Raw genomic sequence first — 17,169 nt, forward strand, 5'->3', positions numbered from 1 at the left:
CAATATTCAGTAAAGGAAAAAAGTACATTGCGATAGTATGTAACGTGATATTATAACACAATATATCACATTGCTTACAGTATGGCAAAATATGGCAATATATCGAATCATACCCTTGTATTGTGCGAATTCTCTTATTTGGCAAGCAGGGAAAATTTGGCATTTTTGCCTGAAAAATTACTAAACATTTCAGTCATTTACAGTCCTTTCCACTTCTCTGGAAAATGTCAGGTCTACACAATGGTTTATGTTGACTGGGGGTCATCTTTCTGTGACTTGTGGCCGTGCACGATATATAACTTGAATTACTGCCTGTCATAAGCATCAAACAGGATTTTCACGACACAAAAATACATGTTCAGAGATAGCATGGCTGTCAAAAATAGCAAGTGCTGGTGTAATGTACTTTGAAATGTTTCCAGTGGCTGTTTCTTACGGCTGTGTGGTGGAGCTGACAGCTGCTTCAGGATAAATGGCTTCTGTAACTGATTCTGTGTCTCTTCTCTTCTAGGAAACACCAAACTCTGTTTTCCTGGTCATGGAGGTAAGTACAGAAACGTGACTGTCTGGATATTTCATGAGTCAGAACTCTTATCTCCTCCCCACGTGTTGGGAAAAGTTGGTATTTAATATAATTGGTTACTTTGTTACTTACTCTAGTCACTTTTCTTTATTATTTATTAACATGTATTTACTTATTAACATAAGTAATGAGATGGATTATTATCAATGCAGCCTTTACCACAAAAACGTACTTTGAGCATTCATTACAGAGTAATGCTTTACCCCCAGCACTGGCTGTCAGCAGGTCTTCTTCCCCCTTTGGCAGGCTTCCCTGCTGTCGCTCCTCCCCCGTCAATTTTCTCTGTTGTTTTTTCCTCACTTGTTTTCTTTCACATCATGTCTCAGTTTCCTCTCTTAACTTGCTGACAACCTCCCCCTCCCAACTTTCTCCAGTCATTTCGCAACACGCTCAGCTGGCCGCAGGGTTGAAAATAAACCATGTATGCACCTCAAGTTACTAACTGAGAACACAGCCGTCTGTTTTCTAGGAATCACGTTCCCCCGAAAGCCTTTGCTTAAAATCTTGTTTTGGTCTATGTTTAGACAGTTATACAGTATAATCCTTTGGTGTTTTTTGTGTTTGGATCAACTGCTGTATGACTAAGTTACATTCATTTGAGGGTATCTACATTACAGTTTTTTTCATTGTGTTGTTTTCAGAGACACACAGGTAAAAGACAAGACCTGCCATTGGTTGTTTTTAGATAAATGGCTTTTCATATTTATATTTAAAATTTTCAGCTATGAAGCGGTTTAAGGAACATTGCGAGGATCGTGCCCTTGCTGCACTTTGAAGCACAAACCTCACTCTGTCTAAATCAATGCTGATGCCTCATGTTTTGCTTAGCAGGATGAAGCTTGTCTTACTCAAACATTGGTGGAAGTATCAGATGAAAGTGTTCTGAAGAGATGCACTGAGCCAGGTGTAATGCAAATGAAAGGAATACTTAACCGTTTGAACATTCAGTCTGGAGGGTAAAAAAAACATTTTCTTAGCAATGTTTGTAAGGAACATTTAGAGCAGCACTTTGCCAACATACAGTAGCAGGCATAGTGTGATTTGGATTGGTTAACTTGCATGTAAAGAGCAAGGCAACACCTGTCCATGGTTTGACACTGTATAAATTCTGTTCCCATTGAAGTGTGATGTTTTGCTAAGGCTTAATTGAATTCTTCATATGAAGGTGAGGTCAACCAGTGACTTAATACACAACAGCTGGATGCAAAAACCAGAATTAAATTCAGCTTTATCACAAGAGATTTTTCCACATATTGTTGTGCCAGGTCACACTTTAACAGGTTACAAACAATATAGACAGGTAGCAAATTAAAGGGAAACCCTGAAGTGTAGAACCATAAATAATGCAGATTCTTCAGTACACATAACATGGGATCACTGAATGGGTTAATGAGTTTGCACATGATGTAAATAAGCTGTGGTAGTCACCAGATTTCAGCCTGATTGAAGACCTATAGGTGATTTGGAGAGAAGGGCTCTCCACTACCATCAAAAAACACCAAATGAGGTCATATCTTTTGGAAGGATGCTGTTCATTCCTCCAGTAGAGTTCAGAGACTTGGAGAATCTATTCCAACTTCATGTGGCTTTTCCTTTAATAAGTTACCCATCTCTACATGAAGTTCACCTCAGAAGCTGAGACCAGGGTGACGCAAGCAATGTTACAGTGGAAGGCTCACAATAACTTTATTTACTGTTGCTTGTCTGTACTTATCCAATCAGCAGTTCACTTCCAGTTCACCTCATCCGTCTGTTCTTGTTGTCCCTCTTGAGAACTAACTGCACTCTAACAGAGATTGTCAGCACAGATAAAGCTACCGTCGTTCAGCAGATTAATTGATGAGCCCGCCATTATCTGGGCTAAGATTTGAACAAACACCCGTGCACATATACACAGACACACTCAAACACATAAGCACACATAATAACAAAAATGTGCTTCTCAGCTTGTTGAACCAGAATTTAATTGTTGCTGATAGTGGTTGTTTTTCTCCCCATGCACAGTACTGTAACGGAGGTGATCTTGCCGACTATCTGCAAGGTAAGCATCACACTAATCTGTCTGACACACACACACACACACACACACACACACACACACACACACACACACACACACACACACACACACACACACACGGATATTCATCAAAACAAAGTTACTAATTCTGCAGGGGAGGAAAAGCCATGTGACTGCAGCTATTATGAGTGTAGGTGTGGGAATGTGTGCACCAATTGTGCATTTATTATCTATGTGTGATGGATAGTTTGTTGAATAATGCAAGTCTGTATCATGTGGGGATGTTAAAGAGCTTGTGTGTGTCCCTATGAGTGAGTGTTTTTATGTCTTCATGTTTTCCATGTGTTTGTGTGCGTGGGAACAACTGCAGCTTTGTACAAAGGGTTCCTTCTCTAGTTCAGAGTCAGTCAGCACAGTGCTTATGCCATTGTGACCGTTTAAAACAGAGGTCAGCATTTCTGAAAGCAACAAGTAAGCTTAAGCTGAAATGATACATATTGGACAGTGAAAGGGATGTTCGGAAGTTCTGTTTTATACCAATCGGGAAAGAAAATGAAGAACATAAGAGTCCAAATGTATACATACTAGTGTATCCCTCACCAAAAATACAGTCCTCCTCCTGGCTTCTCAGTGACATTTGGAATGTGTTGATTTAATCCTAGTCTGAGTAAAAGTCTAGTAGGCAACCAATAAAAGACAAACGCACATTGCTAGCATTGCTTTACTGTTTCCACCACTTGTTTTGCATTACCACTGGGGTGTATCTATCTTTATGTTGTCAGTGACATCATGGGCGTGGGATGTGTCAGTCTGACAGCTGGGGTCTGAAGTTGAGAAAACGTGGGAGAACCAGAATGTCAAGTTCCATGTTTACATTTGTGCAGACTATGTTATTAAATCCACACCCCTAGTAAACCTGGGAGTTAAAGACATTCCCAACTGAGTCAACAACATAGGATCTAATAAGAATAGTTTCTCTTTCTCAAACACTTGTAAGCAGTCTATAAAAGTCATTATATAGAACACTGATACAACACAAAACATACTGGTGAAGGAAGTTGCTTCACTGCCATAATAACTTAAATACTTGCTGCTTACAGACTGTTTGTACTTGTGATTTGGCGATAAGATGCCATCTAGGCAACACATTACTGCCTGTTGTTATGGATAAATACCTGTTGCACTTAAATTATCGTCATAATCGAGCTTGAAGGTTCATTCTTGACCTTGGAAAACTCAATGTCCTAGATTTCTTCTAGAGGTTTTAGATGCAGCCCTTTTCTGCTACATCACATGTGGTGATTTGGATGGATGAATAATCGTTTTAGTCAGTGGATTTTTTTGTTAAATCTTTATCATTGATGCACAATAGCTGTTATACATACAGTAGCTAAACACACATCATCAAAATGTCCTTGTTTTTCATTGCACAACCTTCATTTGGTTGCTAAATAGAACAGTTTCCCTGAAAGCTTCATGGTATCTGGTATCCTTTTACAGCTTTTGTGTTTCAGAATAATGATCTCACCATATTTGAGTGTCAAAGGGAGTCAGAAATGAACTGAACAATCAAAATGTGTTACTATAGTTGTTGTGTATAGTTTAACAGAGTTTAAATCAGGTTGGCTCCAAAAGAGTGGCAGTTTGCCAATACATCTGTTAGATAACCACAGGTGTTTATACCTCTGTTCCATAAAAACACTGATTGTGCAGGAACAGTTCCCTTATCACTGTACTTTTGCATAATGTACCTGCCCCGCATGTCCACATTTGCAGTTTACAGAGTGGGTCATGGTCAGACCCATCAGTGACGGGTTGCCCAGCAGTCTCTGCTTGAGTAACACTGCCAGTTGTGAAATGAAACCTGTGGGGTCATAGTGCTTTAGTGTTGAGACTGTTACGGTGGGCTGTACTCAACTATTAGTCACTTTGTCCTTGAAGAGCTTCTCTGTTCACTTCAGGCTGTAAACACTGCGTAGGTAACATCTTATATTATATAAGAGGATTTCACTAGTTAATGATTCTACTACTTGCACAACTTTTCCATGTTAAAAGTTGATCCACTGTGGTGGGCAGAGAGCAGCTAACCCCCCCAAATCCTAGATTAATGTTGATAAGCTTACTGGTTTGATCTATGCCTACACTGTAATCACAATGGCTTGATAAAGAGAGAAAAATAGAATGAGAGGGAGAGAGGAATCCTCTTAGTCTCACATCGAATTAGACTTATTTCACTACCACCAGGGAAATGGACCTTCACTGCTTCAATTTACCCTATTTACCATGGGATTATTACTATAATATGCTAATTATTAGCTTTAATCAAGTGAGGCTGATAAGCACATTTTGTGGAGTTAATGCATGTTTTATTGTATTTAAATATTGACTCTGCATCATATCAGTGCAGACCAAGGAAACTATTCATTAATGTGCTTCATTAAGCAGCAGGAAGCACCTGCATAAGATCAATAGGCCAGCCTTGAGACAGCTATCCAGGAAACAATTGGCAAGAAGGAGCATCTTAGTGAGCAGATTGTCTATAAGGTGCTCTGCTGAGTTTCCTTGTAATCTAACAGAATTTATTTTTACATTCAGTGTTACTCATCAAAACACATGGTATGTATCCTTGAGGTACAACAAACATGTGCATTTCAAGTCCTTACGTTTGCAGGAACGAGACAAACAAAACAATAAATGCCTTGTTAGTGCTACTAGAGGTCAAAAACTCCACAGCATACCTTTTTAAGAAGGTAGGTGTCACATCCCTGGGAAGCCATTGTCCTGTTATTGCTGACAAACGGTACCATTTTGATACCAATCTTTGGTTTTTGTCATTTTTTCTTATTTAGCTAAGGGGACGCTCAGAGAAGACACTCTGAGGGTTTTCCTCCAGCAAATTGCAGCTGCCATGCGCATCCTCAACAGCAAAGGAATCATCCACCGTGACCTAAAACCCCAGAACATCCTGCTGTCATATGTGGGCCGCAAGAAGTCCAACATCAGTGGCATCCGCATCAAAATAGGTGACAGAAACAGTCCTTTTTTTGGTCTTTAAAACAGTGGATGGGGACTTCTTCTGCTACAGGTTTTCTTTTCAGCTAATGTAATGTCTGCACATGGTATATTTTTGGTCAGGATTATCATATACTATAGACTTCTACTTAATAGATTTAATATTTATATGCCTATGTGTCCAGTGTCTTGTAATGACACATACGTAGTTTATTTATGTCAGAGGGCTGAAATAAAAACAGTGTAGAGCGTACATCTATTGGATCCAAATTTATAGAGACATAATGATTAAGCAATTTAAAAATAATGCTGCGTTTCCTTGGTCCTACTTTTCAATTCAGAAGTGAAATAGTGTGAATTACTTTTGGTCAGGAACAGAACGAAAGGCGTAAGTGGACTGGGCATGGAAGAGATAATTTTCTTTACCATTTTCTGTGTACATAACCTTGACTATCAAACAAAGTGCTACTATGCTGTCCACACTCAAAACAACTTATTTCTGTGCTATTAGAGTATTGCAATTAATGCATTTTCTGATGTCATTCTCCATCACAGGCTTATCTCTGTTTTGAATCCAAGACTATTTTATGCATGTGTTGAGGTCCCAGTGTCTCCCAGGCAATCCTCCAGAGTCCATCAATAGTGGATTGTGTTACTAATAATAATAATAATGATGATAATAATAATAATAATACGTGTACTGACTGGTTTGCTTCATGCTTCTGTCCTGCAGCTGACTTTGGCTTCGCACGGTACCTCCAGAGCAACATGATGGCAGCCACACTATGTGGGTCACCCATGTACATGGTCAGTGTGATTTACTGTCTGTCTGTCTGTCTGTCTGTCTGTCTGTCTGTCTGTCTGTCTGTCTGTCTGTCTGTCTGTCTGTCTGTCTGGAACTGCAGAGCTGAGGTCAGGCATTTTAAAATGACCTGTCAGCTTTCTCAAATGTTTGTTGCAGAACTCTGCCTGCTCTGGATCTTTACTTGTAACCTTTCCTCCTTCAGGCCCCCGAGGTCATCATGTCCCAGAACTACGATGCCAAGGCCGACCTGTGGAGCATAGGGACAGTTATCTACCAGTGTCTGGTCGGCAAGCCGCCGTTCCAGGTAAATACTGTGCACAACAAACCGGGAGCAAATGTGTTTGTAAATGTGTGTATCTCTGCATCAATTTGTTTCTAATATTTTCAGGCCAATAGTCCCCAAGACCTGAGGATGTTCTATGAGAAGAACAAGAATCTACAACCTATGTAAGCCACAAACCCTCTGGCTTCTTTTGCTGTGTTTAATTTGGGCTGTCGCAGATGAAAGTTGAATTGTTTGAGAGGAATTTTGGTAAAATCTTTGAGGCCGGTGCATATGGGATGATGCTGGTTGATGACATTCCTCTGCTTGCATCTGTTTTAGTCGTGGAAGCAGCATGGGTCTGTGGGTGGCAATGTTGGTCATTTGGCCACCACCAGTAGGCCTGTCAAGATAACATTATATATTATATATAAAATTATCCTCTGTCATGATAATTACGTTATTGACTTATCATAGAACATGTGCGATATGTAATTATCGACTGTCACAATAATTACGTTAGCGACTTATCATAAAATATGGACATCTATATGGACATACGGACTCTAAGATAAGCATGTTAGCATGAGGTTAGCTTTTAGCCCTGCTGTGCAGCCTCACAGAGCCACTAGTATGGCCATAGACCCTTGTTTCTATTTACATCGTAATGCTATAGTTAACCAGGCATTCATCGCATCATCTGACACAGATTGCAACCAAGACTTTATTTGATCCATCTTGCGCAGTGTGATATGCAATTAACTTGAAAGATTGTTGCGCCCTATGAGAAACAAGGTATTAATGTTCCCATGCTCTCATTACCCAGCATCCCAAGGGAGACATCCCCACAACTTAGCGACCTTTTGCTTGGGTTGCTGCAGAGGAATCAGAAAGACAGGATGGACTTTGGTGAGTTGTGACATAATAACAATGTCTTTAAACATTAAATGGCAAATTTACTGTTCAAGTTTGAGGTCTTGATGTTTGTTAAAAACTTCTCTGATCTGTTCTGTTCCTCTAACCCCTTCTTCTGCAGATGCTTTTTTCAGCCATCCTTTCCTGGAGCCATCATCCACCATTAAAAAATGTAAGCACAAAGGTCACATTCCGAAACAGGATAGAGTACAGTACTACACTTTCACATCATCCAATTAAAAACATGATTAATCGTGCATTTATTGCCTTCAGCTTGTCCAGTGCCGGTCCCCAGCACCTCCAGTGCAGTGACGGACAGTTCCTGTGGCAGCTCCCCATGTATCCGCTACAACTCCCCTCCTGTGAGTTTGATATTACTTTATAAATCCTCATTCAGAGAGGATTACACTTACACTGCGACAAAGGTAATAAAATATTAACCATGCCTCCCTGGTGTGCTTGCTTGCTTCATCCAGCACAAACAGTGCCTGAAAAGTTCAACACGGTGTCCAAAAAAGGGAAAATAAACTGTCCCTTCATAAAGTGTATGTTTTCATTTTATAAGTCAGTTTACCAACACAAATTCTGCTGTTGTAAATTCTGCAATTTGAAGTGCTGCTTCTACTAAGACATCCAATGCTAGTTATAACAATCTCTCTGCACAGCGGTACATCTCATCTCACGGCAGCAGTGGGAATGCAGGGCAAGTCAATTTCCCAGGATGTCAGTGTTCTCTGTACCAACATGATTACATCAGTTTGACAGTCAGCACTGCCCTGCCTGGAAGCCTTAATTGCATCATTCAGGAGGCACACTAAAACTTAATCCTATTTTTTTGTCCTCTCTGTCTGCAACCGCACAGTCTCTGCCGGACATGCAGACACTAGCAGAGGATGGTCTGTCATCCCCTCCGCTCGGTCCGCCCAACTTCCTGCAGCTGTCCAAAGAGTCTGCGGGAAGCACCAGCAGTAAGAACTCGTCCTGTGACACTGACGACTTTGTCCTGGTGCCTCACATCTCTACCGACAGCTGTAAGTAGCAACACACACACTGTACATACACATAAAGCAACTGTATTTCACCTAAACTCATTCAAGTGTAACTCACCTGATTATTTGAAAGGGTGGGTATTTGGGCTAATATATCACCTGTCCTCACTTCTTCTTGAGAAGATATGTTTGTCACATCAGTCAATATTGATGTATACAGTATCACAATATGAATTAAGTGAATGGTTTTGTTCAATTTTAAGTCCCTTGAGCTTAAAATTCCCTAGTAGTAAATCCAATCCACTGAAAAATGACCAAGAATTGTATGAACTACAAACAATTTCTATGTAAATAAAAAGAATAATTTGTTTTCAGTTCCCCTCATAAAAGCATAAAAGCATACATCTGTTTGCTGACTTTAAAGGCACTACAAGGAGATTTTAACTGGTTATGAAACGGTCTCAATTTAATACTGGTGCCTCTATATGACCTACATAATTAAACAAGACCATCAGAAAGAAGATTGTCTGTTTCTATATCCTGCCATCTGGTGGGATTCCCATGAATCAGAAAAAAAACTCTTGTTTTTATTTCTTTAAACCAATCACAATCGTCTTGGGTGGCGCCAAACCCAAGAATGCAGCATCAGAACCCTTGCAAAAAAAGTATGGGGGGGGGACTTGTTTTGGTGGAACATTTGCATGGGGGAGGCAAGCCCTGGCATTAGAATGGATAAATCCTCTCAGAAGAAAAGAGAACCACTCCTAGCTTCATTATGTTTGTACCATGATCGGCCAGATTAGGGTCAGGCTAACTTACCATTTTCAACGTGTAGATTTCTAGCTCTAAACCAACAGTCCACTTCCTGAGTCCGACTACCAAAGCAAAAGCATGTGGTGTGTTTTTTGTTAACTCAACCAACTCTGCTGGTCCTATTTTGTATTTTATAAGTGGGCCGTCCATTCTTAATAGACTTCCATATGATTGGTTCGAAATAGTTTTGTGTCTTTAATTTGGTTGGTTGTTAGTACATTGGCACATAATGTAAGCCTTTGATAGTATGTTAAAGTTTCATTTTTTTTCCAATTACATTTTCTATCAGAATTGATACTGTTTATATTACCCAGCTCTAGAAATGGCTTTAGCACTGTACACTCTCAGTTCATAGTCAGACGGCTTATACAATAAATGTTGACTGTCTGGAAGCAGTTATGTAATCCAATAAACAAACCAAAATCAGTTACTTTGTTCAGAAGGGGCTTTTGGTTCTTTTCATTGAGAAGACACAGCTCCATAAAGCCATGTGCAGAAAGTTGCCTACTCTGAATGTATTGCATAATAGCAGAAACAGGAGGGGTTGTAGTCCCATTAATCCTCATTTTGTAATATATAGATAACCATGAGACAATGCATACATTTGTGACACAGAGTTCACAGACATCTTGAAATAGGCATACAATGGCTGCAATACACGTGTAGTGAATTCACATTCGCTACCTGCCAGTGATACCTACAGCACATAGCACATGTCACCAAACCCACAGGCAGTAAATTAGACAGCTGCTAACCATTTCATGCTGTAACTGTAGACATCAGTCCCCAAACAGTAGGCACACACACTTACCCCCTTGACTGGTAAAATGAACCCTTATGCTCTGCACCTGCTGCAACACAAACACACACACACATACACATACACACAATACATCCACCTGTTAGTCCTCAACTCAAACAATGAAGTGCAGAGCACTGGGAATGTCAACGGGCATTTTGAGTGGCATTTAATCACCTAATTACTGCTCCTTTATACATTGGTAAATCATGTTGCACCTTTATCATTCTTGTCTTTCTTTCTTTATTCCTCCTCAGATGACCAGCCAATGGGAGTTGGGCGCCGGCCCTCCAGCGAGTTCCTCATGTGTGGAGGGTGAGTACGATGTTATCGACCAGAGATATTAATCCAGAGATTAAAATAAAAAAGAATGAAAATGTGGTGTTATACTTTTCATATGATCATGTGAAATTAAAAGCCTCCACTGGACCTCAGGAAAGAGTTTTAACCCACCTAATAATTGTTTGTAGCAACACTACAGATGGGTTTGGAGATTAAAAAATACATTAGTTTTTGAAAACACCTGAGTCATCTCACATACTGTACTTGACAATCAGCATGACTCATTATGAACCTATGCTAAAAGCTATAAACAAAGACATTAAGTTCTAGGAACAAAAATGAAAACTCTACAGGAAATCTGGTTCAATCAGAAATAAATTATTGTATGCACAATAAATTAACAGACGTATAGGGAATTCTACAATCTGTGAAACATACTAATAAGATCTTGTTTGTTTAATCCGAACAAGTGCAAAAATGACTTTGTTTATTATGGCAGACTATTCCCCGTCTCAGAGCGGTGACTTCCTGAAGTCTTCTCCTCACCAAAAGTTGGTGTTGCCAGCTTTGATTGTTTATTTTGTTCTTATATAAAATTAAATTTTTTTCTTTGAATGCTGCAGATGCTGTATTAAATGTAACCCAGCATTGCTGTATCAGATACAGTTCATGGGGTATGAACTGGATGTCAGAGTAAAAAATAGACTGACTATTCAATTGAAGCATGACATGACGCTGTGAGTCAGATTCCATTTCACACACAGCCTTGAGTTCATGTGTTTGTGTCTAAGGTCATGTCTATTCTTCATGTGTTTTTGTGTCATTGAGGCTTCCTTTGTCTCACTATTTCTGTCTCTCTGACCACCCTCCTCTCAGCTTCACACCAGCTATCACACAAACTCACTGTCTGATTTGTCTTGAGTGAATTCGTCTGCCCACCTCCAGATCTGCACAATTAGTGACTTATGAATCAGAAGTTGAGCCAAACAACAAGGTGGTGATGTGCTAAATAAAGAACCTGACCCACCGAGGGCTGTGGGATAAGAATAGACTTGGCTGCAATAACTGACTGTGACTGTTATTACTGTGCCTCAGCTGTGTACTAAAAGATCAAAACACGCTCACATGTACTGCAGCTGCATTCTCTTAGCACTGCACCATTTACTGACCTCTTTATCTTCAGGTTTAACTCCTGTTAGTAGAATTTACCTCTACTATAATACTACTCACCATACACAGTTCAACCTCATGTCCAGCAGTTAGTTCAGAAACTTTAAATTGGCAGAACATGGCACGGCAGGCAAATGTCACTGTATTTAACCAGGCAAGGCCAATACCACTGTTATTGTTGTTGTTATTTGTTTGCCCTTTTGTGCCAGGGAAACAAAGAAATCTACAAATATAAGCATCTCTGTCTACTTGTAGCTCAGTCTATTTCTCTTCTCATCCAAGATTTGAGATGCAGAGTTGCAGAGGAAAACTGTGGTGATTATTTCTATTAATATCCACGTTGGAAATAACCAAAACAACATTCAACCAGTGAAAAATGTATGCAACACTACACTAATGCTTTAAACCCTGTTAATACTGTATTTTTAAATGCAACAATAGTCATCATACCTTCTGCACAATTCTAACTAGCTCTGTGTAATCCGTGTGGCCTGGACACCTTTGTTTCTAAATTGTAGATAATAAAAATAATGTATATAGGTCCTAATTTAACCCCTTCAGACCCGCCTTATGTTCCAAGGTTGTGAAAAATATAATAATGACTTTTTCCCATCCTTAATGCAACCAGAAATGAGAATCAATAAAAAAAATGTTTTTAATCAAAACCCTTTAATTGTTATTTTTCTTGTCCATTTCAATGGACATCGGGTCCAAACAATTCTTAAAATACCAACATCATATGACAACAACATACCTATTTTTTGTCTGTTAAATGTTGCAAAAAGTAAAAAAGAAGCCCCTGTCAAGTGACGTCCATTGTAATGGACACAGGGTCTGAAGGGGTTAAGTTAAGGGTAAAGTTTAAGTGTTGCATACATATATTTTTCTCTGTGAAAGGAGTCTTGCTGCTGTCTGTCAGTCACTCTGTTCTTGTTCCTTCTCCCCTCCCTTTAATAATTACCCACAGCCAGACGCTGCTTTACGCTTCTTCTACCTTCCTGCTTTCCTGTTTGCCTGTGTAAACGGCCTCAACCAAAACTGTCCTCTCCCCTCTCTGTTCCCTTTTCTGTGGCGCTCTCTCTGTTTTGTCTTTGTTGCTGTTCTGTCTCATCTTCCTCTAACCGACCATTCACTCTACCAGCTTTTTTACTCCCTCCCTCTGTCCTCTTAATGGCTTTCTCCATAGCGATAACTCTTTACTGCTTACATAAATTAGTTAACCATTGACACAGGAGAAACCAATTTTTTCTTCATTACAGGAGTTGTCCCTTGCAATTTAGTAACATCAGCCACACTCTCAACGAGCTCCTAAATCACAGCCCTGTTTATCCTCTGCACTCTGTGTGTTCTAAATTGATTGGAGTTGAGGAAAGAGATAGAGGGAGGACTTGGGGGGAGATGGAGAGAAGAGCAGGATGTCTGGAGAGATCATTGTAAAGAAAGCAGGGCAGCAAAGAGAGACAATATAAGGCAATGTGAGGAGACAAATGAGGAGAAACACAAGTGACAAATTATGAAAAAGAAAGGGGCTGGAATTGTTTGATCCCATCCCCCTCTCCGGGGCTGCTTGGTAAAAACCAGGTCAGTGGAGAGGCAACTGACTTGGAGAGTCAGTCTCTCCTCTCTCTCCTCTTTTCACTCTTGCCTCCTTTTAAAAAGCAGCTGTTCGCTGACCTACAAATTCTCATTCTCTTTAACAAGGGGACAACAACACATAGCTTTCCTCTCCATATTAAGCCTCGGTTGGGATCAATAAAGCTTTCAGCAACCTGGAGAAAAATAGAAAGCCTTCATCATGGGTCACTGTATCAAATGTCTTCTTGATGGTAAGTGTGTGGAGAACAGCACGTGCTCGCGTTTATATCTCAGAATTGCAGGAACCCAACAAAGCAGCTGCTCTCTGGTTCTTTGTCTGGACTAGTCTATTTCTCACGTGTCCCCCCTCTCTCCCTTCTAAACCCTCCCAGGCTTCACATTATTACATAATACTGGTTTCCAACTGGTACCGCTCTCGAACAGCCATTTCCTCATCTCCTCCTCTTTTTTTGCATTCTATATGTTGGCAAAGGCCCTCTGCAGGTGATTGGGTCATGACTTTATGTTCGAGAACATTTTGTCTCTTCTGGAATAACAAAAGAATGCAAATGAGCTGTGTCTCTTTGCACTTCCCCTCCTGTGTCTGCTGAACACAGAGGGCCTGCCTCACACGTGCCATTGGCCAGCCCAGCCTCCTGCCCTGCCCCCAGCAGACTGAGCTTAAAGCTGATTGGTTCTGTCTCTGTGTTTACATGGAAGCCTGGCCCCCTTTTTTTTCCCCCTCACCCACTGACTCCGCCCTCATGATCAGCCAGGCTAAACTTAAGTTTCTGAACCTGCCTCCACACCGAAGTAAACAAAGAACCCGAGGCTGTAGAAACAAAGTGCCTACATTTTAGAGTTTCACGCTTTATGTTCTCCTTATTACACAAGCAGTAGCCTTGTGGAGATTTCAGTTTTTATGGGTGTTGACACTCCTGAAGATGTCCTGTGGATATGGAAGCAGCAGCAGCAGCTTCCAGCGGACTTACTAACAGCCCTCGTCTCCCCGATCTTCCCCTACAGGCAGCCGCAGCCCACCTCGGGACAGACGCCCATGGTGTCCCCACGGGCTGAGACCACCCCGATCCCAGTTCCCACCCAGATCAGAAACTACCAGCGCATCAAGCAGAACCTCTCCAGCAGTCCGACCACCACGCTGTACAGCTCCCCCAGGTAAGAGCCACCTCTGCTGGGTCTGAGGGTGAAGGAAGTGCATTTGCTTGCTGGATGGTTCTGACTTAACTCTGCATAATTTATAGGTTTTTTTTTTTAAGTGATTAGTAATGAAACACCTGGAATGGACACCTGTTTGTCAATGTCAGCTTGTGATTCATGTTTTACTCACCTTTTTGGGAGTGAACCTTCAGGCAAGACATTGAAAATCCGGGCCGTTATTTCATCAGCCATAAAGTTTCACTGAAATTACATCAGCTAAGTGCCTGCTTGAGTTTGTGGCCTCCCAACCTGTTGCTGGGAGGGATTGTTGGCGGCATTATGTGAAGACAAAGCAGATTTGGAAGGCAGAGGAAGAAAGAAGGGTGGCACCTTGTTTCACAGGAAGGTTAGCTCTGTTGTTATATACAGTCTGAAAAAAAGGAGAACAGGGGAGGTACTCAGCTGTATTGTATTGCTAATGTGTTTATTATTTAAGAGGGTTACTGTGCTGGCTTCTGTGTTCATCTGGTGGTTGCTGGCTTTGTCATTTTTCATTAAATTCTTTCTGTGGTGACTGTAGCTCTAAAGATGAGGATTTGCTTAATGGTTCTCTAGTAGCAGCTTGTTCAAACGACCTCTGTGTACACCCATGGGAGTTTAGATTCTGGAGGACAGACAATGTCCCTCTCACCACCCTCTCACCCTAGCTGTGCTCCTTTGCTCAGCTGTCTCACTCTGCAGCCGTCCTGTCTCATCAGTCTGCTCAGGGAGGATTAGAGCTGTGACACTCTGTCCCTTTGACCTATCAGAAGCCCTTGTTAATGCGTTGGTATTGTTATTCTCACTTTTGGGAGCAAGGAATGTGACAGGTAGAACTTAATTTACTGTGTAATGTGTAATTTTGCTCCAATTTCACAAGATGACATCACCATAACGCTGGAAACCAGAAGAAGGACGTAATGTGATTTGTGTTGAGCTCTTAGTATGAGCTCTTAATATTACCTAGCATTTAGAGAGAGATTTGGCCTTTGTGCACCTGCAATATTTTTTACCTTCTAAATGTAACAGATAAGCGCAGTTTGCCTGCCACATGCAGGTGGGGACAACTTAAAGGTTCCCTGTGGAGTTTTTGACCATTAGTAGCACTATGGAGTAATGTTTTGATTAGTGGGTCCCCATTTTTAGATATGTTGCCAACATTCTTGCTGCTGGTTTCAGTTGTTTGACTGATTGAGGGGCAACACACTTAGAAACATAGCAATGTAGAAACAAAGGCAAGAAAGGAGAAAACTATTAGCTTCCGAACATGGATGTACATATTAAAAAAAAAATCTCCTTTGCAAGTATTTAAGGGGGAGGAGATGCATTTAGTGCGTTTGTTAGACCTCAGGGATAAACACTCCCTGTAAACCAATAAAAGTTATTTTTACATACAAACTCAACAGGTCATCTTTTAACAAAATCTGTACCTTCTGCTGTTGTATTCAGGACATTTGACTCTTCACATACCTCAGATAATGTAGTGTATCTCACGAGGTCCCACAAAATACTGCAACTCTGCAGTTGTTGCAAATATTTTGTGTGATAGCTTTGAAATGAGCAATCTGCACAGAAAATGCTCCCACACATGCTTCCGCTGCTGTGTTACTCAAAACTGTGCCGAGGTCTCGTACAGTACTTGCAGCGGTAATGGGTTGTCTCAGCAGCCAAACAAGTATTTACTAATTGGCAAAACTGGTTGAAATTAGCCAAAAGGGAGAAAAAATAAGTCATTTGGGAGAGGGAAGTGGAATAACTGAATCCTTGATGAAGCCAAGAATTTTATTTATTTATTTCTTAACTCTTTGGATTGGTTTAGTGTTAAATAAGGCATTTTTCTCATGGCCCTGAAAACTGAATGACTTATTATAGTATATGTATTTCATGTTTTTTCTGATCTGTGTTTGTGTCTTCTAGGTCTGGCACAGTGAGGCGCTCAAACACTAGTCCTATGGGGTTTCCCAAGGTGGGCTCAGGGTCCCCGAGCTCTGCAGACGTCCCTCAGACAGTAGGCAGGCGTCTCTCCACTGGCAGCTCCCGGCCCTACTCCCCCTCACCTCTTGGTAAGGACATGCCCCGACATGTCTCCAAGCACATCAGGCTCTTAATTACACCTCCAAGACATGAATTGGACTTGGTCACAAGTAACTTGTTTGTGTTTGTAGTGGGAACCATCCCTGAGCAGCTGGGTCACTGCTGCTGCCACCTGCAGAACCATGAGCCTCGCAGCCGCAGCTCCTCAGGAGGTCAGTTCAACTGCCCTTTACGTGGCCTGGTCACTGGGTTAACTTGCATCTTACTGTGCAAGCTTGTTCCTATGGGTTGTTGAAACAGCAACATGGTTATTGGTTAACATGAAAGAACAGCGAAGCATAAATTTGAATTTATCAAATGCACCCACAAATAACAATTACTAGGATGTACCATATGGATACAAAGAACCAAAGAATGGATTCCAATGTGCAAAAAAAAAAAAATTATACAACAATAACACCAATGTGTACAACCCCATTTAAAGTCGGCAGCATTTACTGCAGTTCAGAGTTGTTTTGATTCTCTCCTGTGTGTCATGACTTGATTATTGACATCAGTGTATGAGTCACCATGAGTCAAGGTCTTTTTAAAAGTATCTGACGCTGCTGTTATATTAACACTGCAGACATCTTACAACTTCTTCACTGTTTGTGTCAAGACGTTTGCTGTCATGGTGACAAAGAGGGAAGTTACAGTTCATGGTCTGAAATGAG

General features: G+C 40.9%; 1 protein-coding gene across 1 annotated transcript in view; it reads left to right on the forward strand.

The window, feature by feature from the left end:
- The window catches only part of ulk2 (unc-51 like autophagy activating kinase 2), a 40,250-nt gene that overhangs the window by 16,083 nt on the left and 6,998 nt on the right, over window positions 1-17,169 (forward strand). The window contains exons 4-17 of the mRNA XM_051397076.1: window positions 512-544; window positions 2,588-2,624; window positions 5,453-5,626; window positions 6,349-6,422; window positions 6,623-6,724; window positions 6,809-6,867; window positions 7,509-7,591; window positions 7,719-7,769; window positions 7,871-7,959; window positions 8,460-8,628; window positions 10,456-10,513; window positions 14,252-14,401; window positions 16,340-16,485; window positions 16,588-16,668. Coding sequence (XP_051253036.1) covers window positions 512-544; window positions 2,588-2,624; window positions 5,453-5,626; window positions 6,349-6,422; window positions 6,623-6,724; window positions 6,809-6,867; window positions 7,509-7,591; window positions 7,719-7,769; window positions 7,871-7,959; window positions 8,460-8,628; window positions 10,456-10,513; window positions 14,252-14,401; window positions 16,340-16,485; window positions 16,588-16,668 — 1,306 coding nt within the window. The remainder of the gene's footprint in view (window positions 1-511; window positions 545-2,587; window positions 2,625-5,452; window positions 5,627-6,348; window positions 6,423-6,622; window positions 6,725-6,808; window positions 6,868-7,508; window positions 7,592-7,718; window positions 7,770-7,870; window positions 7,960-8,459; window positions 8,629-10,455; window positions 10,514-14,251; window positions 14,402-16,339; window positions 16,486-16,587; window positions 16,669-17,169) is intronic.

Source organism: Dicentrarchus labrax, unplaced genomic scaffold, assembly GCF_905237075.1.
Source record: "Dicentrarchus labrax unplaced genomic scaffold, dlabrax2021, whole genome shotgun sequence".
Lineage (NCBI taxonomy): Eukaryota > Metazoa > Chordata > Actinopteri > Moronidae > Dicentrarchus > Dicentrarchus labrax.